The sequence below is a fragment of the Tenrec ecaudatus genome, chromosome 12 (assembly GCF_050624435.1).
Source record: "Tenrec ecaudatus isolate mTenEca1 chromosome 12, mTenEca1.hap1, whole genome shotgun sequence".
In the NCBI taxonomy this organism is placed as follows: domain Eukaryota; kingdom Metazoa; phylum Chordata; class Mammalia; order Afrosoricida; family Tenrecidae; genus Tenrec; species Tenrec ecaudatus.
The window spans coordinates 126337962-126360159 of NC_134541.1; the positions used below are offsets into that span (position 1 = coordinate 126337962).

At 59.7% G+C, this 22198-nt stretch overlaps 2 protein-coding genes across 3 annotated transcripts; one reads left to right on the top strand and one right to left on the bottom strand.

Annotated features, from left to right (window-relative positions):
* Positions 1–234: 234 nt before the first annotated feature.
* SLC5A2 (solute carrier family 5 member 2) lies at positions 235–6682 on the top strand. Of its 2 annotated transcripts, XM_075564824.1 has the most exons (14): positions 235–360; positions 867–938; positions 1035–1139; positions 2162–2326; positions 2732–2837; positions 3445–3525; positions 3675–3904; positions 4180–4315; positions 4506–4613; positions 4711–4861; positions 4956–5124; positions 5198–5413; positions 5887–6019; positions 6104–6682. In XM_075564824.1, the coding sequence occupies exons 1-14, from the start codon at positions 235–237 to the stop codon at positions 6328–6330; spliced, it is 2025 nt and encodes a 674-aa protein (XP_075420939.1). In that variant the 3' UTR covers positions 6331–6682. The 2 variants fall into 2 exon arrangements, with proteins under 2 accessions (XP_075420939.1, XP_075420938.1); XM_075564823.1 differs by having other exon boundaries at positions 5887–6682.
* Positions 5549–20939, bottom strand: RUSF1 (RUS family member 1). Its single transcript, XM_075564826.1, has 13 exons — positions 20651–20939; positions 20342–20456; positions 14545–14590; positions 12194–12226; positions 12003–12108; positions 10524–10625; positions 9184–9254; positions 8920–9104; positions 8783–8840; positions 8376–8446; positions 7263–7406; positions 7095–7172; positions 5549–6708 (listed from the first exon to the last, which is right to left on the bottom strand). The coding sequence occupies exons 1-13, from the start codon at positions 20921–20923 to the stop codon at positions 6611–6613; spliced, it is 1380 nt and encodes a 459-aa protein (XP_075420941.1). The 5' UTR covers positions 20924–20939; the 3' UTR covers positions 5549–6610.
* Between the last annotated feature and the right edge of the window lie 1259 nt (positions 20940–22198).

The window sequence follows — 22198 nt, forward strand, 5'->3', positions numbered from 1 at the left end:
GACCCTGGGAAGGGCCATGGGGTGGGGGTGGGAGAGAGTAAGTGTGGCTGAGGTCTCAGGAAGAAGTGTTAGTGAACATAAAAGGGTCCAACGCCCCAGCCTCCATAGGACCTGATTCAGCTGAACAACGCCTAGGGAGGCGGGGGGACTTGCCGGCTCATTGCCCTTGAGGTAACCATTAATCCTTCCCCTGGGGGAATCCAGGAACGGCCCCAAGGGCAGATCCTTGTTGGAATGGAGGCACACACAGAGGAAGACTTGGCCCCCCAACCGGGGGGCCAGAGGTCTCTAATCGACAACCCCGCTGATATTCTCGTCATTGCTGCTTACTTCCTGCTGGTCATTGGTGTCGGCTTGTGGGTGAGAGGTCATGGGGTGCTCCTGACAGCCAGGCCTCTGAAGCCAACGTGGAAGACTCAGGGAGGGCCCTCTGGCATGGGTGGGACTAGATGGCTGGGTTTTGAGGGAGAAACCTAGGTCTTGGAAGTGGGGTGGGGGACAAGCAGGTCTTTTGAGAGCCTGGAGGGGAGGGCAGGGGGTCCAGTCAACATTCATTCCTTCTCGGCCCACCTTTGGATTGAGTTCGCTGAGCAGGTCATTGGGTTTCCACTAGGGTCAGCATTCAGGATGAGGTTTTTTGCTCTGCTAGCCACATCGAAGATGGCAGCCCAGCGCCAAATTCCCCAGGAAGCCAGACCAAATCCAGCTAAGGGGGTACTCTAGGAGGACGTGGGGTAGGGAGAGATTAGGGGAGCCCAGCACTGGTTCATCTTCAGCCTGAACCAGGGCTGAGGGATGTGTGGAGGAGGCTCATGGAGTCCCAAGAGGCGCCCCAAACCCTGGTCTTCCTCATCCTGCCCCCCCAGTCCATGTGCAGAACCAACCGAGGCACCGTCGGCGGTTACTTCCTGGCAGGCCGAAGCATGATGTGGTGGCCGGTAAACAACTGGGCAGGAAAGGGGAGGTGGGGGCGGGGGTGTAGAGGCTTAGGAAGGTTGCCTAGCTCACCCTACTTCTGCCCCACTCCCCCGCAGGTGGGGGCCTCTCTCTTTGCCAGCAACATTGGCAGCGGTCATTTTGTGGGCCTCGCAGGGACAGGTGCGGCAAGTGGCTTGGCCGTGGCTGGATTTGAGTGGAATGTAAGAGCCCTCCCCCACTTTCACTGATAGCCCTTGCCCCGGTGGGAACCCTTGGGAGGACCATACCTGGCAGTGGGCAGCAACGAGGCTGGAGGTGGGTTTCCAACTTCGAGCTGGGGAGGAGCATCCCTATGGCCCGCTCAGCGGTGGGAGATGCAGGAGATGACTCCATTCGGGACAAGGGTAGGTCCTGTCGCTGATTGTGTGACTCTAGTGCCACTGTCCTCTATGGCCTTGGTTTTTCTCCTCTCTGAAGCAGGGTGAGTGGCCCTAAACAGGACACCCACTCCTTAATGCTGCTGCTCCCTGAAGCGGGGGCCCCATGGAAGACCCTGACTTGAACGAGGAGCCCAGACTGAGATGCAACGTGGTGGCTGCAGGAGCCCAGCACTTGGGGCTCTGGGCTTCGTGGAGGAGGGGCCTCGGAGCTGAGCCTTGAAGGACAGAAGTTCAGGAGGACTGGGAAGAAGGGAGGTGGCCCGGTCAGGCTGAGGGCTCTGAGGTTCATGTGCCAGAGACGGGGCAGGGAGAGGAGGAAGAGGAGGAAGAGGAGGCACACTGTCTTTTGAGGGACTGGCCACGGGCCACAGTGGCCCAGAGGGTTCTGGTTAAGGGCAGGAAGGAGTCAAGACCCTGTCCTTCCATTAATGCCCAAGATTCAGCAACAATCCCTTTGAATTAGCCAGAACGCAGGGGCTGGCTCAGTGGGGTTCTCAAAAGTCTAGCTGAGTGTGGGTGAAAGGGGTGATGTTGGGCCTGGGGCTCTGGGAAGGGCATGGAGGCTAAGGCCTTGAGGAAGATTGTTCTTGAACTTAAAACGGTCTGCAGTTGCGCAGCTGCCCCACCCTCCACCCCCGGTGAACCCCTTTCCAGGCCCAGGGTCATGAAGAGAAGGCTGCTCAGACTCTGCAGGGGGGCCGGTGAAGGAAGGCGTGGGGGGCGCTGGAGGCCGGTTCCGAAACCCCGAGTCACCCCCCCCCACCCCCCCGCAACCCATCAACCAGCGGCCGCTGTGCCCGCAGGCGCTGTTCGTGGTACTGCTCCTGGGCTGGCTCTTCGTGCCCGTGTACCTGACCGCGGGTGTCATCACCATGCCGCAGTACTTGCGCAAGCGCTTTGGCGGCCGCCGCATCCGCCTCTACCTGTCGGCGCTCTCACTTTTCCTGTACATCTTCACCAAGATCTCGGTGAGCGGAGCGCGCGCGCAGGGCGCTGGGGTGGGCGGGGCCCCGAGAGGCGGTCTCCGGACTGCGCGGCGGGTTGGAGGGGTGGGGGCGTGGCCTGGTGAATCGCTGGACTGCGGGTGAGAGGTGGACGGTTGGAACCCTGCAAGCGCACAGTGGGAGAGAAGACCTGGCGATCTGCTCCTCTAAGCTTTCAGCCTCGGAAACCCTGCAGGAGCTGACCCCACCGGAGGGCAGGAGATGTGTGGTTTGGAAGGAGGGGGGGCGGGGTCCCTGGGGCTGGGGCTGTGTGGACCCTGCGAAGCCAGGGCGCCTTCGAGAGCGTGATCAGATCGCAATGTGGGCTGATGGGCAGGAGGTGGCCCTGACCCCTGCGTCCTGACCTGCGCGCTGGCTCCTTCCCTCGAGGTGGACATGTTCTCCGGAGCGGTGTTCATCCAGCAGGCTCTGGGCTGGAATATCTACGCCTCCGTCATCGCGCTCTTGGGCATTACCATGATCTACACGGTGACAGGTGGCCGCGGGAGAGCTTAGGGAAGGGAAGGGGGCTGGGAGCCGTGCAGCTGTGGGTGGGTTTTAGGGGCGTCACCAGAGAAGTTCCGATAGCAGGGGGCCAGTCCCTTTGGAGGACAAACTTTCTTTCTCTCCCCCGCGTGGACCTGGGGGGAGGTGGAAGGGGGGCGGGGCACGAGGAAGAGTGGGGAGCTTTTGAACGCCTGGCAGCGGGGTGGACCGAGCCAGTCCTTGGGATGTCTAGCCAAACCCAGTGTGGTTCCGGGGTTCCAGAATGGGTTGGGGGGGGCGGTGGGGGCACGGCCAGGCGTTGGCGGGTTTGAAGGGTCCGGCCTGTGGATGGGATAGAACTGGGATGAGGGCTTCCTATGAGAAGCAGAGAGAACCGAGGCCTAAGAGGAGCCTGGTGGCTGGCCAAGGGCGGCTTCCGGGAGCCCAGGCCTCAGCTCGCCAGGCCTTTGGGCGCCCGGGGTCAGTGGCCCAGAGAATGGACCGTCTCCAGGCAGGGACACCTTGTCCAAATTCACACATATAGCGGATGTGATAGTGGCGGCCTGCGTGTGAAATCACGAGTCGGCCTCTCCCCGCTGAGCCCGGGCCGTTTTCAGGAGGCCTGGCGGCGCTGATGTACACGGACACGGTGCAGACCTTCGTGATTCTAGGGGGTGCTTTGATCCTCATGGGCTACGGTAAGGAGCCCAGCCAGGGGAGGGGCGGGGCCGAGGAAGGGGACCGGTGGGAGGAGCCAGAGGTTGAGGCTTTGGGCGTCCCCGGCACGTGAGTCCCAGGGTGGGCCCTGGCGTGGACACTGGGTCCCCTGACAGCCTTGCTCACACAGCCTTCCACGAAGTGGGAGGATATTCGGGGCTCTTCGACAAATACTTGGGGGCAGTGACGTCGCTGACAGTGTCCGAGGACCCCATGGTGGGCAACATCTCCAGCGCCTGCTACCGCCCACGGCCGGACTCCTACCACTTGCTCCGGGACCCTGTGACAGGGGACCTGCCGTGGCCCGCGCTGGTCGTGGGCCTTACCATCGTCTCGGGCTGGTACTGGTGCAGTGACCAGGTGAGCGGACGGGGACTGGGCCCCAGGCACAGAGCAAGGCTGCGATGGGTGGGGCTGGACCACCTCTTGCTGGCGGGGGTTGGGGGTGAGGGTGGGGCACCAAGCCCAATGCCGGATCCCAGGGCAGGGTCCCAGGGTGGAGCTGAGCCCGGGCCCAGCTGAGCCGGGGGCTCGACCTGCATTGATTGGCAGGGCGAGTAGCGGCTGAGCGTGGGGTGGTGGGCTCGGGGAGCCTCGGTGATTGGGCACGGAGGGTCGGGCGCCCCTCCCTGCAGGTGATAGTGCAGCGCTGCCTGGCCGGGAAGAACCTGACCCACATCAAGGCGGGCTGCATCCTGTGCGGCTATCTGAAGTTGATGCCCATGTTTCTCATGGTCCTGCCAGGCATGATCAGCCGCATCCTGTACCCCGGTAAGGCCCATCTCGCCAGCCAGGGCTCCCCGCAAATTCTTTCTCGTGCAAATGCGCCAGGTACCAGGGCGCCTTTACCCACCTGAAGATTCAGGGCGCCCAGGGGTTGCCAGACCCTGCCTCCCTCCCCTCCCCGAGTGCCCACCTCGGGGAACGCACCCCAGCGGCACTGTTGGCCTCTTGCCTACAGATGAAGTGGCATGCGTGGTGCCGGAGGTGTGTAAGCGCGTGTGTGGCACGGAGGTGGGCTGCTCCAACATCGCCTACCCGCGGCTGGTCGTGAAGCTCATGCCCAATGGTGGGTGAGGTCGGCGGGGCGCGGTGGGGCGCCTGCTGCGGAAGCTGCGGGCAGCGGGGGCGCGCCGCGGGGCTCACGGCTCCGCTCTGGCCCGCAGGTCTGCGCGGCCTCATGCTGGCGGTCATGCTGGCCGCGCTCATGTCCTCGCTGGCCTCCATCTTCAACAGCAGCAGCACGCTTTTCACCATGGACATCTACACGCGCCTGCGGCCGGGCGCCGGCGAACGCGAGCTGCTGCTCGTAGGGCGGTGCGGCCTGGGTGCCCCGCGGGGTCCCCCGGGCTGGCGGGAGGCGCCTGCGGGCGCGCCTCGGGCTCCTGACGGCCGCCCTGCTCCACCGCAGGCTCTGGGTGGTGTTCATCGTGGCCGTGTCGGTGGCCTGGCTCCCTGTGGTGCAGGCGGCGCAGGGCGGGCAGCTCTTCGATTACATCCAGGCCGTGTCCAGCTACCTGGCGCCGCCCGTCTCCGCCATCTTCGTGCTGGCGCTCTTCGTGCCCCGTGTCAATGAGAAGGTGAGCGGGGTGCGCGCCCGCGGGGTGCGGGGTCTCTGGCGCCTCGGGGAGACAGCCACTCTTCTCCCTGCAGGGTGCCTTCTGGGGACTGATCGGGGGCCTGCTGATGGGCCTGGCGCGGCTCATCCCCGAGTTCTGGTTCGGCTCGGGCAGCTGCGTGCGGCCCTCGCCGTGCCCGGCGCTCATCTGCGGCGTACACTACCTCTACTTCGCCATCGTACTTTTCTGCTGCTCGGCCCTCCTCACCCTGGGGGTCTCCCTGTGCACAGCGCCCATCCCGCGTAAACACGTAAGCGCCGGCCTCCTCGGGGCCGGGCCCCTCTTCCCCACGACGGGGGCGCTCGGCCGGGGTAGCGCTGGGGCGTCTCTCCACACTGAAGGTGGTGGGTTTGAGGTTTGATATTTACAGAGCTTGCACAACGTGTTGACTTTAGAGGTCATTTATTCAAGGTGATCTGGGTGGGGTGAGTGGGGCTGACGAACACTGCAGGGGGAGGTTGCAGTGTTCCCTGGGGATTGACCATCCGAAGCCAATTCTTGGCTGGGCCTTTGGGCTTCAGAACAGGCTCTGTGATTGGTGGTAGAAAGAGACAGACCCCAAACCCTGAAAGCCCACAAGGTCTGCGTGTGGCCGCCAGGTACCCAGGGCAGAGCTGGCTCAAGGGTTGGGGCAGGAGCCCACAGAGGGCACCAGCCCAGAGAATAGGGCCTAGGGTCGGGAAGAACTCCCACCTGGTCTCTGCTCACCCACTCACCCCCCAGCTCCACCGCCTGGTCTTCAGTCTCCGGCACAGCACGGAGGAGCGAGAGGACCTGGATGCAGATGAGGAGCCTGAAGGCCGGGCCACCCCGCCTGTACAGAATGGGCACCTGGAGCATGCAGTGGAGATGGAGGGTAGGGGTCTGCTGAGGGGGGGTGGTGCGGTGGCAGCAGGAGAGATCCACTCTCTCACTGACTGCAGGGCTTCCATTTCTTCAGAGACCCCGCCCCCAGCCCCAGGTCTCTTCCATCGGTGCCTATTTTGGTTTTGTGGCATGAGCAGGGGTGGGGCAGGTAGCGCCCCACCCCCTACCCAGGAAGAGGCTGCTGTAGCGGCCAGGCAACTGGAGGACATCAGTGAGGACCCACACTGGGCCCGCGTGGTCAACCTCAACGCCCTGCTCATGATGGCGGTGGCCATGTTCCTGTGGGGCTATTTCGCCTGAGGCCACAGCGTGGGACACAGAGAGCCATGAGCGGGCCGGGGCTCAGCCTCCCAAGGAGTGGGGTCAGGGCCGTACAGAAAAGGGTGAGGGCAGGAGCAGGGGAAGGCCCTGAGTGCCCTTCTCAGCCTTGTATCTGTCCGGGGCCCAGTCCAGTGACTGGCAGTCACTTGGCCAGCCATCGTCACTGCCCTACAAAAGCCAATAAAGCTGCCGCTTCATCCATGCTGCTGTGGCCAGTGTCCTTGCTCCTGTTCAGGGCCCCGGCCTCCTTCTGGGTGGCTCACAACACCTTCTTAGCTGGACACTGGGGCCACGTGGCTCTCCACTCATCCACCTCCAGCTGGTGCTTCTCCGTCCTCCAGCCGGCATCCTGCAGCCCTGGGAAGAGAGGCCGTGGAGCACTGCTGGGGAGGAGACACTGGGCTGACAGCTCTCTGCACTCCTGTGTTCCTCTCGGCAAGTTCTTGACCTCTCTGGGCTCATAAAATGAGGCAAAAACTTCATCTGGGTGCAGTAGGAATTCATTAAGATCACACACGCGAGGGCCGGCGTGAGACAGATGCCGAGTACAAGGACATTGATAACCTCATGTCTGCTCTACCCGCTGCCCGCCCCCCTACCCCCCGTTTCCCTCCACAGGCTGTGGGCACTAAAGCAACCCGAGACACGGCCCTAGGCTACAGACAGGGAAACAGGGTCAGAGTTTAGGCCTAAGGACTCCCTTACCCAGGTGACAGCCAGAGCTCCTGAGGGTCGTTTGTTACCTTTTAGGAACTTTGGGAACAGCTTGTCTAGCACTTGGTGTGTCTCCTTGACAATGACCCAGCTATCTTGTCCAGAACCTGAGGGTAGAGGTGGGGGTGGTAGCAGAAACAGAAGGTCCCCCACTCTACCACCCACCTACCCAGCCAGCTACCAGCAGCGCCTCCTACCTGACTGATACTGTTTCCTCAGCTTGTCCAGCTCTCCCGGGAGAGGCCCATCTCCCTGAAGGGCTCCAAGCACCAGGCCGTGTGTGGCAGCTCTCAGGACTGTCTCGGGGCCTGCTGTCTGGCTCAGAGCCACCTGTGCCTGCTCTGGAGAGACGCAGCGACCCACTGATGGCAGGGCAGGGCCATTTCCTCAAACACCCGGAACCCCATCGCCAAGCTGCACTTGTCTGTCCCTAGAGGCCATCTCCCCAACCCTTTTCCTTGAGAACTTCATCTCCAGCTGATCCCCACCACTCTGGCCAAATGGAGATGCTCAATTTCCCAAGACAACTTCACAGCTGCCACGGGGGTCGGTTATTTTGCACATCTTTGCTGGTTAGAGAGAACCCGCACCTTTGAACACATGGTCGCTGGCTGGTGGCGTTTCTTTCTCATCGCCAGGGCCCTCTCCCAGCTCTCTGTGGAGATTGGTCGTATATGCAGCTAAGCCCTCAGTGAATCATCGAGAGAGACTACAGCACTTCCCAGAGCAGTGCCCACTCAGGGGACTTTCTCTTCCCACAAGGTGACTGCTCCAGGCTGGGTCCTCAGAGGCCAGCAAAGGTTAGCATCTCATCTGAGCCAGTGTGTTGCCATCTCGAGGTCCCTTACAGAAACCGCTCTCTCTCCTGGACCCTCACACCTGCCCTGCAAGTGAACGAGCTCGGCAATGGCTAGCTTCGTTTTCCAGGGGGGCAAAGGGGGCTCCACTGGGCGTGCAGCTCAGTAACCCCCAAAAACCTGCCAACGAGCAGAGTCGATGACAAATCATGCGACCCTGTAAGGACAGGGTAGAACTGCCTGCGAGTTCCTAAGACTGCTGCGTCTTTCTCCCACGGAACCGCTGGTGGTTTTGAACCTGCTGACCTTGCGGATCGCAGTCCAACGCACAAGCACTACGCCACTAGGGCGTCTCAGTAAAGCAGCCATAATGTCCATGTATGGGTCTTAGTCTAGGGCTCCCCCAGGACACCCAGGCAGCTTCCGGACTGTGGCTGGCTGGTCCAGGGCAGGGGGCCCTGGGGCTGGAGGAGCGAGGGTGGGTGGTAGGCTGGGGGACCACCCCACACTCACTTCGTGATTGGTCCCAGTGAAGGAGGTAGGCTTCCTGGTGCCCCTCTGTCAGCTGCTGCAGCTCCGAGACACTGGGGGTGGGGGGAGAATGGCAAGCAGTGGGGGGGGGGGGGGGGAGGAGCAAAGGCAGCTATAACCATCCAGTCACCAGAACTGCTACCTAACTGTCCATCCTTCATCCATCACTGCCACATCCCACCTCTTTCCCTTCCCTCTGCCCCGGCGGCCAGTCATCAGCCCTGTGGGTCCCAGCACTGCTCTCGACTCCCCTTCCCGAGCCTGTGAGGGGGATGTGCCCCACGGAACAGAGGGGAGGCCAGCGTGCACTGGAATAAGGCATGTGTGCGTGCGGGGAATGAGAGTGGCAGTCAAGGTGAGGCTGGAGTTGGGGGACCCCGGTCGCTCACCTGGAAATCAAGCGGTGCAGGGGGACCCCAAGGGAGAGAGACGGAGATGAGCAGAAGCCTGTGGAAGATGGAGTCAGGGTGTCCAGGCCAGGGGCTAGCCTGGGAGACAGAGACTGGAGGCCAGGGGGTGGGATCACCTGTCCACAGCGGCTCCTTCTGATTGGCTGAGGCGGGGCTGGGCACCTCTCCCCTCTGCAGGAAGTGCGTGAGGACCAGCCCCAGCCGGCCTTCATTCATCGTCTCCATGACGAGGGCTCGGACAGCCCGGTAGTTGGCGTAGATGTGGAGGGCCGTGAGCAGGAAGAAACAGCCCAGGCTGAAGCTGTGGCCGGAGATCGTGGTGGTCAATGAGACCGAGGCCCCACTGGCCCTCTCCTTCCCACTCTGGGCCCCCACCTCACCTGGGCCGATCCGACACCAGGGGAAGCATCAAGAGGCTGACCAGTAGCCCGGCCAGATTCACCAGCGTCTCCTGCAAAATGGCGGGGGAGTTGGGAGCTGGAGATGCATCTCTTCTGGGTCAGGCGGGAATGCCCTTGAGCATCCTTCATCGCATTCCGCCCTGCTCCCAAACCTCCCGGGATGCCTAGTAAATTGTTAACATTTCTGATGACTCGGTGTCCTGTGAAAGGCGCCAGCTGTCTTTCTGCCCAGGAAGACCCGGCACTCTGCTTTGCCGGCGTCGCCTGGGTAAACCCGCACTCAGGCAAGTTCAAGTGTAGAGTGGGAGACGGACTGCATCTGGGGGAGGAGGGGGCGCTTAAGGAAGGCCAAGGAGTCCTGATGGTGGCGAGCTAGGCTGCTCACTGCAAGGTCAGCAGTTCGAAACCACCAGCCCCTTGGTGGGAGAACAACGAGGCTTTCTACTCCCATAAAGAGCTCTCACCAGAAACCTCACTGCCATCGAGTCGATGCTGATACATGGTGACCCTGTAGGTCAGGGCAGAACCATCCGTGTGAGTCTCCAAAAGTGTGACGTCTCTCTCCCACAGAGCCACTGATGGGCTTGAACGCTGACCGTGTGGTCGGCAGCCTAACACACAGCACTGTGCCACAGGGCTCAGCCTCGGAGACCCCCAGGGGCAGCTCCCCTCTGGCCTGCTGGTCACTCTGAGTGTTAGAATCGTCGTGATGGGAGCAAGCCTGAGGGGGAGAGACACAGGCCACTGCTACCCCACCCTGGGGGGAGGGGGCTCTGGGCAGGTACTGGCGGCGAGGATCTGCAGCTCTCCTGTCCCAGCCTCCAGGCCAGGGGTGGGCGGTACACTAGGACTGGCCATTCCCACAGCCACGCCACGCCACCACCTAAGCAGCATCAGCAGAATGTGGGGTGGGGGCGGGGCCGTGTCCCAGGCTGCCCTGTGATGTACTTCTGCAGGGCACTGGGCCAGCAGGGCCTGCTAAAGTGCTGAGTGGAGACCTCCTGCCAGTGACCCTGGCCACCCCACCAGCTGGGTGCTTTTGGGCACCTAACTTCTTTCGTCTGTGGTGCCCTCTGCCAGGCTGGGGCCCTGGCCCGGAGAGGCGGGGGCTGAGAGGCTCAAACTGAGCTTGCTGCCAACAGCGCCCGCGCCTGGCTCCTGAGTGCCCTCAGTCAGAGCAGGGAGCGCCATGCTCTTCTGCGTGCTCCCACCCCTGCCGGGGGCACCCAGGCGCTTCCCTCCAGACTCCCCAGCTGTGGCCAGGCCTGGACGCACCCCCGATTCCGTTCCCTGTCTCCCAGCTGGTCTCTGCCGCTCACCTGGCTGCTGTCCTTGGCGGACACGTCGGCCATGTTACCTCTCCGGGCCTGGTGCATGGTCAGTGCGGCCCGAGTAGCCCCGCCAGCCACGCCCACAATGCACTAGGGGAAGAGAGCAGAGGTCAGAGAGGCTGCTCCGAGTGGCAACAGAGGCACTTTGGTGGGTGACCCAGGGGCTCAGAGCAGCCCCAGCCAGCTCTGAAGGTTTTCCTCAGCCTCCTGTCCTCAGCCTGCACTTCCCCTCCGCCCCCCTGCCCTCTCGTCATCTCAGGAGCACACACAAGTCCTGCCCCCAGGGAGCTTTCTAAAGACCATGGCCGGCTGGCCGAGAGCTTCGCCATGCTCCAGCTCTGGCTGTGGTGTCCCCCGCCCTCCCACTGAGCTCCCAGGCACAGGATGGTTTCTACCCTCTTGCCTGGGAACAGAGGAGCCCTGGTGGCCCCGTCAGTGCACACAGAGCCGCTATTTCCTGGCCAGTCACTTCAGCCCCACTTGCCTTTAAACAAAATAAACTTATTTGTGGATTGTTTATTGACCAGCCAGCTTCCTGAAGGCAGGGGCATCCAGATCTGTGCTCGATCTATGAGAGGCTCTGTAAATACAGGGTACGTGATGGTGACCAGTGACCTAGATCCCAGACGGCAAGATCCTGGTGCCCTGGGCAGTAAGGGCCAATGATGGGGCCTGGAAGCTGGCTCCAAAGGCCTTAAAGGACCAGACCGGGGCAGGAATTCCCTCACGGGGCCAGGGTAGGACTTCTGTCTTTACAGAAGTGCAATGCCTTGTCTCCCTCCAGAGGGGCGGCTGGTGTTTGGAACCACCCACCTTGTGATTAGCAGCTCAGTGCGTCACCCACTCTGCCACCGAGGCACAAGGTCAGTGCCTGGACAGGGAGGCTACATGTTCCCCACGAGGCCAGCCACTCACAGCTTCCCAGGGTGCTTCTCCCCAGAACACGCTCACTGCCCCTTCAGCGCACTCCTCAGGGCCCACCGGAACATCACTCCCTGGGGGCGGCCTTCCTGCACCCCCTGCCCCTGCCCTCTCTCAGGCCCTGCTTCTCATCTGGAATACCCACAATCATCACTCTACAAAGCTTTGTGTACTCCTGGGGGCAGGTCCGCGTGCCGGGCCCCAAACACCAATCAGATGCTCAGCACAGCGTTTGCAGAAAGAACTGAAGTGTCTCGTCACGCACGATGTTGGCACTGGACACCCTCCTTCCACCTCTCGGCCCCCACCACGGCTCCCGACACTGCCTTAGACTGACTGACTGACGCACTGCAGGAGGTCTGGCTGGAGAAGGACCACAAAGCAGGTAGGGTGTCGGGTCCGAAGCAAAACAAGGAAACGCTCTCACCCTTCCAGATAGGCCAGGCTCAGCTGTCTCCCTGACACACACATACACACACACACACACACACACACAAGCACCAAAGGCAGGTACTGTGGACATGGGGGTGGCCCAGAAGTGGTTACCTTGGCCAGGTTGCTGGTGCAGATGACCATGGTGAAGCAGAGGGGGTACATGGGGGCCATGATCTCAAGGAACATGGCCACATCGTTAAGGACATCAGCGAAAAGCCTGAGGGGAGGGGACAGAGGTGAGGGGCCGGAGACCTTTCTGAAGGAGGAGAGCCTGCTTCCCCTCTGCCGCAGCCCCGCCGCACCTCCACTGCTTGGCGTTCCGATCCAGCTGGCTCCTGTGGGAAGAGAAAGAGTGCCGTTGGTTGGGACGGAAGGACAGAACATCCTGTGTGGCAGTTGGGGGCAGTCCCAGGTCATGGTGAGGCCTGAGGGGCAGACAGACCTCATGTATCAGCCACCACAGCGTGCACTGCTGCCACCACCACTGGGAGGCCCTACGCGCCCAGAGCTGCTCCCTCACTGGGCTCTGCCGGGCCGGGGAAAGCTGCCTGCGTGGCTGCCTCCTGACCGTCTGCAGGGCTGTGCCAGTCCCCTGCCTTCTCCCGTGCTGCAGCACCCTCACCCTCGTCCTGATGTCTGAGCCCGTCGGCGCAGCGGAGGAGCGCCCGACTCTTCGCTACCACAGACATTTTAAAGCCTTTTATAGGGAGCTGTTTTCATGGGTGATGGTGTACAGAGCTGGCCACCAGTTTCACGCCCCGCCGTTCATGCACATTTTGTCTTGTCACTCAGACGGCAATTCCCGCAGGACAACCTTCAGTTCCCATTCTTCCTCCTCCTCTTCCGACCCGTCCTGGGGAAGTACTTACTGCCCTTGTGAGTTCAAATGGCTGATTTCTGAGAGGCGCATGTCTCCCCCTCTGTATGCTGATGGGTTGAAAACAGAATCTGGGGGCGAGTTCATGTCCAGACTTGAAGGGTGGCCAAGGGCCAGACTCCTCCTGGGGGTTCGTTCCACCGGTCTCTATCTGACCAGGAAGCCTGGTCCTTTTTCTTCTTTAAGATTTTGAGTTTTGTTCCAAAAGCTTCTCCTCCTCTATCCAACACTATTTATTTTTCAATTGCATCGGCAGTTCCGTCCCATCAAGAAGGGTCTTGCAATCACTGCGAACGTCTACTTTGGAGCCTTTGCTCTTTCTTGTTCCCATTGCGGTGCCCCCCCCCCCCCCGGCCCTGCCCTCTCTCCAGGCCCTTCTAACGTGAGCCTTCCCGGGCACATGGAAGGGGAGCTGGGCTCGGGGCCAAGGAGCCCGAGGTCTGCATGGCCCTAGTCGAGGGGACACAAGCTCCTGAGGTGGAGGAGCTAAAGCTGTCCCTCACAACAATTCTAAGAATTATCGAACCATAAACACCTTTTCACAGATGAACGAAACCCCCATGATCCGAACAATCGCTTTTCAATGTTTCCATTCAACTTCAGAGCCACTGGAGTGTACTGAAAGAGCCGGGAAAGGCCAGCCATCCGAGCGCACTGAACAAATTGCTTCCATGGCCCTTCGGTTTTCCCTCTCCTTTCCCCCGGCAGGTAGAGCCCCAGAGCTGCACCTGGGCTGGCTGCTCATGAGCTTCTAAGAGCCCCCCCCCCCCCCCGCCAGTCACCCCTCACCAAAGCAGGTGGTAGAGCATTGTCTGTGTGGGCTGTTACCCCAGTGGACCTGGGGCGCCGTCCCCATGGCGATGGCCCGAGCCCTGAGGTGCAGCTACGCATGCCCGCAAGGTGTTCCCTTGTAGGTCAGTCTTCCTAGGGGAGCTGACGTGAGGGAGTTCAAGAAGGAAGAGACTGGCTTGAGACGGGTGGAGGTGGCCACTGTACGACCCTGCAGGATTCAACGTGCAATGGCGTGGCAACTGGATTAGCTCCCAAGACAATGGTTTAGGCCAAAAAAAAAAAAAGTGGAGCAGCTCTCCTCATTCTGTCCTGTGTGTTGGATCCATGTGCAGCGAAGGTTTCTCCACATGTGCCCACCTCCTCTGGTGGGTGGACTTCGACCCCGACCGCAGGGGGTGGCGGGCGCTATCGCTGTGATGGCCACTGCCACTGCGCCACTGCTCCTGAGGCCTCGGAGAGGAAGCAGGCCACCCAAGCGCCTTAACCTCTTCCAGGCGGATCATCAGGTGATGCGCTGGCCTCCTTGAGCCCGCTAGTCCCTCAGCTCACAGGCCCACCAACCCGCCTGGCAGGCTGCAGAGGGAGGTCATTGGTTGAGAGCCCTGCAGAGCTCTGGCTCGGGGTTATTCGTGATGGGCCACAGAGAGGCAGATCCGTGCTCTTGAAGAGAGAGCTAGGCACAGCCGCCTAGACTGGGTGCTCCCTAAAGATCCCTCGACTCTGACGAGGCATTTGCCAAGTGCTCCCTCACCTGGAGGCTGGGCAGGGGTGGGGTGGACGACCTGACAGCACACTTGGCATTAAAACCGTGCGTCCTGTGTGCCAGTCATAAAACACACCCTGTGCTTTCAGAAAGCTCCAGAATGGATGTGCGCCCACACTGCGTTTCGGTGTGTCTCAACATGACCAAAGGACTTACAAAAATGGGTCTGACCTTTTGAGAGGGGGCAGCCCGAAAGTTGTTGTCGGGGAAGACAAACTCACCCCTTCCACCAGGCGAAGACAATCCGGCCCAGCATGCCCGTTGAATCTGGGGGAAGGAAAGCACTGGTAAGGGACCAGGGCCAGTCGGGGGTTGGGGGATTAGGCGGGGGGGGGGCGTAGGGCAAAATCATCTGAGTCTTACTGGGTCACAAGCCCTGGCAACGAGTGTGCAAGCTATGGACAGACAGACCCGGACCCTGGTACATAGAGTCCAGCCCCAGCAGCTCCGTGGTATGGACCCAAGAGAAGTGGGGACCACGCACCTCAAACATTGACAAGAACCTAAAGATGCTCTTTGCAGGCTGCTCCCACCACTGAATGAGCAGGTCACATGGACGAGAAAAGGCACAGGCTCTGAAGCAGCCACTCAGTGGAGAAGTCCATGAACAACAGCTGCCTACGTCAACCGAGCCCAACCCGAGCATGATCCAGCTCTTGGAGACTGCACGGGTCATGGAATACACGTCTCCCCAGGCATGGGTCCACTTGGCCGGGCCTCGATTCTCAGGGGTTTGGCAGTTAAGGGAGTGGCCACCCAGGATGTGACCTGCCGGGTGACCCGGTACAGGGGGCTGAGCGCCGGCTGCATCACGTGGACTGGACAACAGATGGAGGGGGAGACGCTCCGAGAGGGCAGGGGCCAGGAGCGGAGTGCCTGCAAGGCCAAGCTCTCAGATCCAGGCAAGGCTGATGCCCAGACGCAGGGAGATCTCTGGGGAAAGTCGGCCTACACGTGCTGAGACCACGACCTTCGCCCAGAGCCGACAGACGGCCGTCTCCTCTAGCTGGCCTTCTGCAGGTGGACCCTCAGCCTCCTCAGCAGTGAGAAGGTGCATTTCTGTTGGCCAAGCTGCCCCCTTTTGGTATTTGTTTGAGCGGCACTAGGTTTGACTAAGACAGTATCTTTCTTAAAGCTCAGAACCAACTAGAACCAAAGACCACAGTGTTTTGGTATTACCTATGTGGTAAAACACAGAGAGATGTCAAAGAGCAGGGAAGCCTGCGTGAAAAGTCTGGAGGTCACTGCTAATAGCTACCTCTTAGGTTACGCAGTGAAATGGTCGCTGAGAAGAAATACGCTCCCACTACGTGTGTGTGTGTGTGAGAGAGAGAAAGAGAGAGAGAGAGAGAGAGAGAGAGAACATCTCGGGTCTGAGGGCACAGAAGTCTCTGGAATCTGCTGGATCTTCCTCTGCCCCCAAGTGCTAACTGGTTATCTGCTTGGTGCCAGGTTCTTCTCAGCAGGGGACATGCTGCTGCAGGCCAGCTCCGCCCCAGCCTCCAAGTTGAGAGTTACAGCGGGTTGCAAGCACCTGGAAACAGACTGATCTAGACCAGCAGTGGGTGGACTGGGCTTTGTGGGCCTCCCACGGTATTTCTGAAATAAAGCTTGATTGGCCCACGGCCACGCCTGGCTGCTTTGGTGACACTCCAGAGCCCAGCTGCTGGGAGAGGTCCTTTGCGCAAAGTTTGCCAAGCGGAGTTAAGCCACCCCTGAGGCGGGGAGGGGCAGCTCCTGAGGCTAGCAGGGGGAGAGCCAGTTGTCTGGCTCGAGACCAGGGTTCTCAACCTTCCTCTGGCCGCGCCCCTTTCATAGTTCCTTATGTGGTGGTGACCCCAACCATAACATTATTTCATTGCTACTTCATCACTGTCATTTTGCCACAGTGATGAATCGGGTGACCCCTGTTAAGGGGTCGTTTGACCCCCCCAACGGGGTCGCGACCCACAGGTTGAGAACTGCTGCTCTAGAGCCAGCCAACTGGCAGGGGCTCACAAAGCAGGCGCTCTCTACCCAATCGTCAATTCCAAACACCAAGCGACCGTGAGGGACTGCGTGGCACAGCCCTTGCCGCATTGGAGCCTCATCTTTCTCCTGTGGAGCAGCCGGTGGTTTCCAGTGCCCCCCCCCCCCGAGTGAAACCACTCCGCCATGTGGGGGGGGGGGGCGCTGTGATTTGTTTGAGTCTGAGGGCCTGGCCCCCTGAGCGGAGGGTCCAAGAGAACCGAGGCCAGGGGAGGAGGGGCAGGAGCTTCCCCCAGCATACCCCTTCTCTGCCGGAAAACAAAGCCCTAACTGCTCTTGACCTTCGAGGTCTTCCAAGGGGCTCTGACCAGACCCCTGTGCCCCTCCTTACGCTGGAGGGCGAAGACCAAGCACTCTGGGACCCCAGATGCCTGCACCTTACTACAGTCTGCCGAGTGCCCCCCTTTCATGGAGCTCGGAGCCAGTGGCGTGCCCTGACTCCCATGCCCACAACTGCCTGCATGGCCAGGGTGCCCCAGAGGCTGGGAGCAACAGCAGCGAGGAGCGTGGGAAGTCTCAAGCAATCTTACATCTCCGGATGTCTAGCTTGTCAGAAAGGATCTGATACAGAGACACAGGGCCCGTCTTTCCTCATTCGGAAGAGGCAGGGGTACAAACACAATGCCTGTCCCCCTGGCCCTGCACCTCCCGTTTGTGCCTTCTGCTCAGTTCTCCAAGTCAGGCCCCCGTGGTGACGTTACATAGACCCCAAGCCCTCTGCCCTTGTCCTTTTATCCTGCACACATCTGTCACTGTTCTAGCTAATGGTCTCATAGTAGGTCGTCAGCAGATTCACGGCCCCCCCTACAGGACGTGGCGGGGCTGCCCTTTGGGGTTCCCGAGGCTGGAACCCTCAATGGGAATAGAAAGTCTTCGCCTCCTCCCGTGGGAGTGGCTGGTGGGTTACCAGGGCTCAGCCCGCCGTGTAGCCAGGGCTCCTGGATCCACGTGGCAGTTCTGAAGACGGCCAGATCGCTCTCACGAGTTAAGGGGGAGTGGTCCAGACTCAACTGTCATTCTCTTGTAGGTCCAGGAGACCTGGTGGCGGGGCAGGCTGGAAGCTGGGCTGCTGGCCTGGAGGCCCGCAGTGCGGACCCACCAGCTGCTCTGCAGGAGAAAGAGGAGGTCATCTGACTCAATGGCCTCCCTGCACCGTCCCTTGCCATCCTCACAACTGTGAGTTTGTGGCGGCCGCTGTGCCCATTCATCTAGAGGGTCTTCGTCTTTTTCACTACCCTCCACTTCACCAGGCATGGTATAGATATCTGACTTGGGTATTTTTGCTTTATTCAATCTAACGAACCTTTTGACATAAAAAAAAACTGCACAGGGTGAAAATGTGCTTGAAACATTTGATACAAAAAGAGTTCAGGGCATTCACATTCCTTACTTTGATACTTGTTTCACAAAACCTCTCCTTTCTTTGTAGAAGAGTTAAAAATAAATCAGCAGTTTTAGCTAATGCAGAATGTTATTCCTTGGTCTTTTAACTTCCATAAGAAAAAAACGTATCAACCAACAGGCCACAGCATCTCTACCTCCGGCTTTATGCCCAGGATTCCAGCAGGGCTCGGGAAAGCCCTTCAAAGGAGCAGCCTTCTAGAAACCCGCCACTAGATGGCAGTGAGCAACGGCTTTGAGAAGGCACCGTGGGCGCATAGTATTGCTGTCAAACCACCTCTCCCTCTGAACAGGGAGCCCAGAAGTCACATCTACAGGTAAACTCCTGCAGGTGTCCTAAAGGCCCAGTGAAATGAGGTCCTTCCCCAGACCCAGCTCCTTGATCGAGCACGTGGTCTTTCTCCAGGAAAGACAAGTCCTCCTTGAACAATGGGCCAGGAGACTGAAATCCTGCCTGCCCTTTGCTTCAAGCAGATGTAGAAATATCTGAGTCCCAGTCACGTACAACTGCTTGTCTTTCCCTGTCCAGTGCACCGATGAATGATGGCAATCAAGTCACCCAGAAGCAGTCAGTCCCATATCAGTTTCCCTCAACAATGACACCGGCGGAACTCACTGGACAGAGTCTGGTGGGACTCCCCACCCCCACCCCCAAGATTGGCCCTCTGTCATCCTTCAGGTCTAGCACTGAACTCAGCCCCGTGCTGGGATAATCAACCATTTAAGATCAGGAGGGCAGCATTTCCCCAAGGACCAAGTTCAGCGGGCTCTGGAGGAGGAGGGATGGGAACAGGGAACCCAGGGAGACGAGAGGAGCAGTGGTTCCTTGAGGGGACTGCGGTGAATGACCTGGAGCACAGGGGGTGGGCACTGCTGGATGGTCTAATCCCCAACACAAAGCTGGGTTGTGTTTATAGTGTGGCAGTTAAACACAGGACACAGGAGCCAGTCCGCCTACATTCAGAGCTTGGCCCAGAGGACCCTGTGCGGATAGCCTAATAGGATTGAGAGATGGCAAAGATACTCATTACAGGCTAGTGTGCACGATGCCAGGCCCACAGTCGGCTCTCTAGTCGATACAGTCACCAGGCTATGGGAGAGGGGCCTGAGCGGCTCCCATAAAGAATACAGCCGAGGCAGGCCTGGGGAGCAGTCCCCCGCTGTACCACACAGGCCCACTCTGAGGCAGAATCGAGCCACCAGCTACGGTGTCCTTTATCGTTCGTCATGACAACCACCACCCTGTCCCACTAAGAGCTCTGTAACTGAGGATGGCGCTTTGAAGCAATACACAAATAGGGCTTCTTTTAGTAGCGACACGCAGCTCTCAAATAAATAGATGGTCTCTCAAATCTGAATATGGTCTTATTTTTTAAGTTGCTGGAGCTGAAGAAATAGCCACAACCTACAAACTCACCACCATCAAGTCGATTCCGACCCATAGCGACCCTGGAGGGCAGGGAAGAACTGCCCCTGCGGGTTTCCGAGACTGTCATTCTTTATGGGAGTCGAAAGCCTCATCTTTCTTCCATGGAGCAGCTGGTGGCTTCAAACTGCTGACCTTGCGTCACAGCCCAATGGATAATCACTACGCCACAGGGCTCCAAAAATGACTCCAGGCTTCAAAACATTTGTGGGGGAAAAAAACCCAGGATCTTTTAGCTCCAGTTTTCCTTGAACTCTCTGAAGTCCCCTCCCACTGGCAACAAGCGTGCTGAAGGTAAGACAGGGTTGCTCAGAGACAATGCGCTAGCATCACCTTTGAATCAATGTCCAAATATGTACTTCCCAGAACTCCCCGGGAGAGAGACGGCTTTCTACGCCCATAAACAGTTACAGTGTGCAAACTCACTCGGGCAGTTCCATCTAGCCTGTCCTATAGGGTGGCTATGAGCCGGCACTGCCTTGATGGCGGTGAAGTTTGTATTTTTGGTAAGAGGATGGTTTGGTCTCGGATGCCTTCATTTTTTCGGGAACCTCCTTTGTTTGACCTTTGATACAGGACCACCTACTACCATTTTCCCTGGAGGGAAGCAATTTTCCCTATTCCAGGTCGCAGGGTGTGTTATTCAGCAACAACACTCCAATAGAGGAGCCCTCCAGTTGTGGGGTTGTGGCTTAAGTGTTAGGTGACTCACAAGGTCAGTAGTTCAAAACCCCTAGCTGCTCCACAGGAGAAAGATGAGGTTTCCTACTCCCATAAAGACCCACAGTCCTGCGAACTCATGGGAATTGTTCTAAGCCTGTCCTCTAAGGTGGCTGAGTGGGAATGGCCTTGGCAGCCGGCAGTGAGTGAGTGGTGAGGAGGTGCTTAACGTAGGGCCTTGGGATCTCAATTTGAACCGTTTGTGTCAGCGACAGGGTGCTGCAGCTGGGTTGGATAAGGGTGGCCGGCTGTGGTTGATAAGTTTGCGATGCGGGGCCCTGTTCTAGGCTCTGCAGAGACCAGTACCTATCTGGCACCGGTCCAGGCAGGCACGCGTCACCGCTGACAGCTGGAGCTCGGAATCATCAGGGAGGAGCCAGGACTTTGCAGTGATCGCGGAGGGGCAGGGGAATGACCAGTGAGCCTCCAAGGGCCCATCTCACCTTTCACGAGCCAGGTGGCCGTGGCGGCTGAAACAGAGGCTTTTGCGTCCCCTACCCCTATGCCCAGCAAGACTGCCTGGGTGGCCAGCGCGCCCGAGAGGCTGGAGGCGAAGGCCTGCGGGAGAGAAGTGGGGTGAGCGGTGAGAGCAGGCGCGCTCGGGTCCTCGACCTCGTCCCGGCTCTTCAGGGGCTGTGGGCGCCCGGGGCCGCCGCCTCCCCGCTGTAAACAAGGCGGAGGTGGCTCGGACCTGGGGGCTCCCCGCCACCCCGGGCCCGACGCGGCCTCCAGCGTCCGCCGCCTGGGCTGACCTGCACGGAGTCCCACAGCTGGTAGGACAGGTAGTCGGCGCTGACGCTGTCGGGGAAGCCCTGCGGCAGGAACACAGACTGCAGCGCCACGAGGGCAGGCAAAAACGCCCGCAGACGCCCCCCTCGGCTCCCGTCCCGGCCGTCGGGGTTCCCCGAGCAGCCCCCGGCCCCCCAGTGCAGGCGCCCGTCGGCGGCCGCGCGGCAGCCCCGGGCCTCCCCGGAGCCGAACTGCTCCGAGCACAGCGAGAGCTGCAGCCCCTTGCGCCCCGCCATCCCGGGTCTCGGAGGCCGGAAGCCGCCGCCGGGGGCGTGGCCAGCGGGCACTTCCGGCCAGGCTACGGCGGCCGCCGAGGAGCAATTTCTTTCCGCGAAAGGGCATCTGGGAGCTCCCTCTCTCTGTCCCGCCCCGGAACCAGGCGGCGGGGCTTCGCAGGCCCCTCGCGGCGGATCCCCGAGCATGTTTGTGGCCGGGCAGCGGAGGATGGGGCCATTGGGTCCGACAAGTTCAAGAGAAGCCCAAATACCTGCAACAGGCAGCCTCCTGCTCTCTCTCTGCCATCGAGTGGAGATTAAAGACCCAGCTCCACCATCCATTTGCGGCCTTATGACTTCTGGCAAGTTGTTTTTAGGCCAGGGTGCAAAAGAGCCCTCATCTCGAAATAATGATGTAAAGAGCACATGCATTAAGTCTTCAAAGAGACAAGGATGACACAAGACACAGGCACATCGCGGGTTGGGGCGGGGAGGCCACTGATACAGGATGATAAAATGACCGACTTCCGAGAGTACCATTGAGGAACGAACTACAGGTGGGACTACAAAGCCGAAGCGGGGCCATGGTTGGGATCCGAACACCGTTAGAACGGCTTACAAGATTCGGGTCCTGGGCCTTCCCCAGAGTCAGGGCAAGACTGGTAGGGCATGACGCAGGACTATGTGCACCCCGGTTTGCCCCCCACCCACTCTCCAGTACGGTCACCTCAATCGAGGTCACACCTAGGCAAGCCCCTAAAAGAGAGACTGCCCCTCCCTTGGCTGGCCAGGGAGGTGTGGAGGCAGTCCAGTCTATAAGACACCCTGCCCGAGGACAAGATTATCTACACCCTTGGTTGACGATCAGAAAGTAGTCAATGGAGGCTTAATCAATGTGGGGCTTCTGCAGATGGATTTGGGGCTGTCACTGCCATCCGTCCACAGCCCTTTGCAAAGCGGGGTGCGCAGGATGTGAGCTCAACTACAGAGCCAGTGTTCCTCTCTCTGGCCCAGGTGCCTTCTTTGTGACGAGGTCAGGGACCACATCAATTTCTATGCCTTTCTGTATTCCCAGTACCTAACTAGAACCAGGACATGGATCAAGAAGCAGTCCTTCGGACAGGACAAGGAAATACTGCAAGATTTAAAATCAAGAAAGGTGTGCATCAGGGCCATATCCTCTTACCATACTTACTTAATCCCTATGTTGAGCACATAATCAGAGAAATTAGGTTACTTGTAGAAGAACGTGGTATCAGGATCCGAGGAAGGCTTATAGGCAGATAAGGGGGGCTT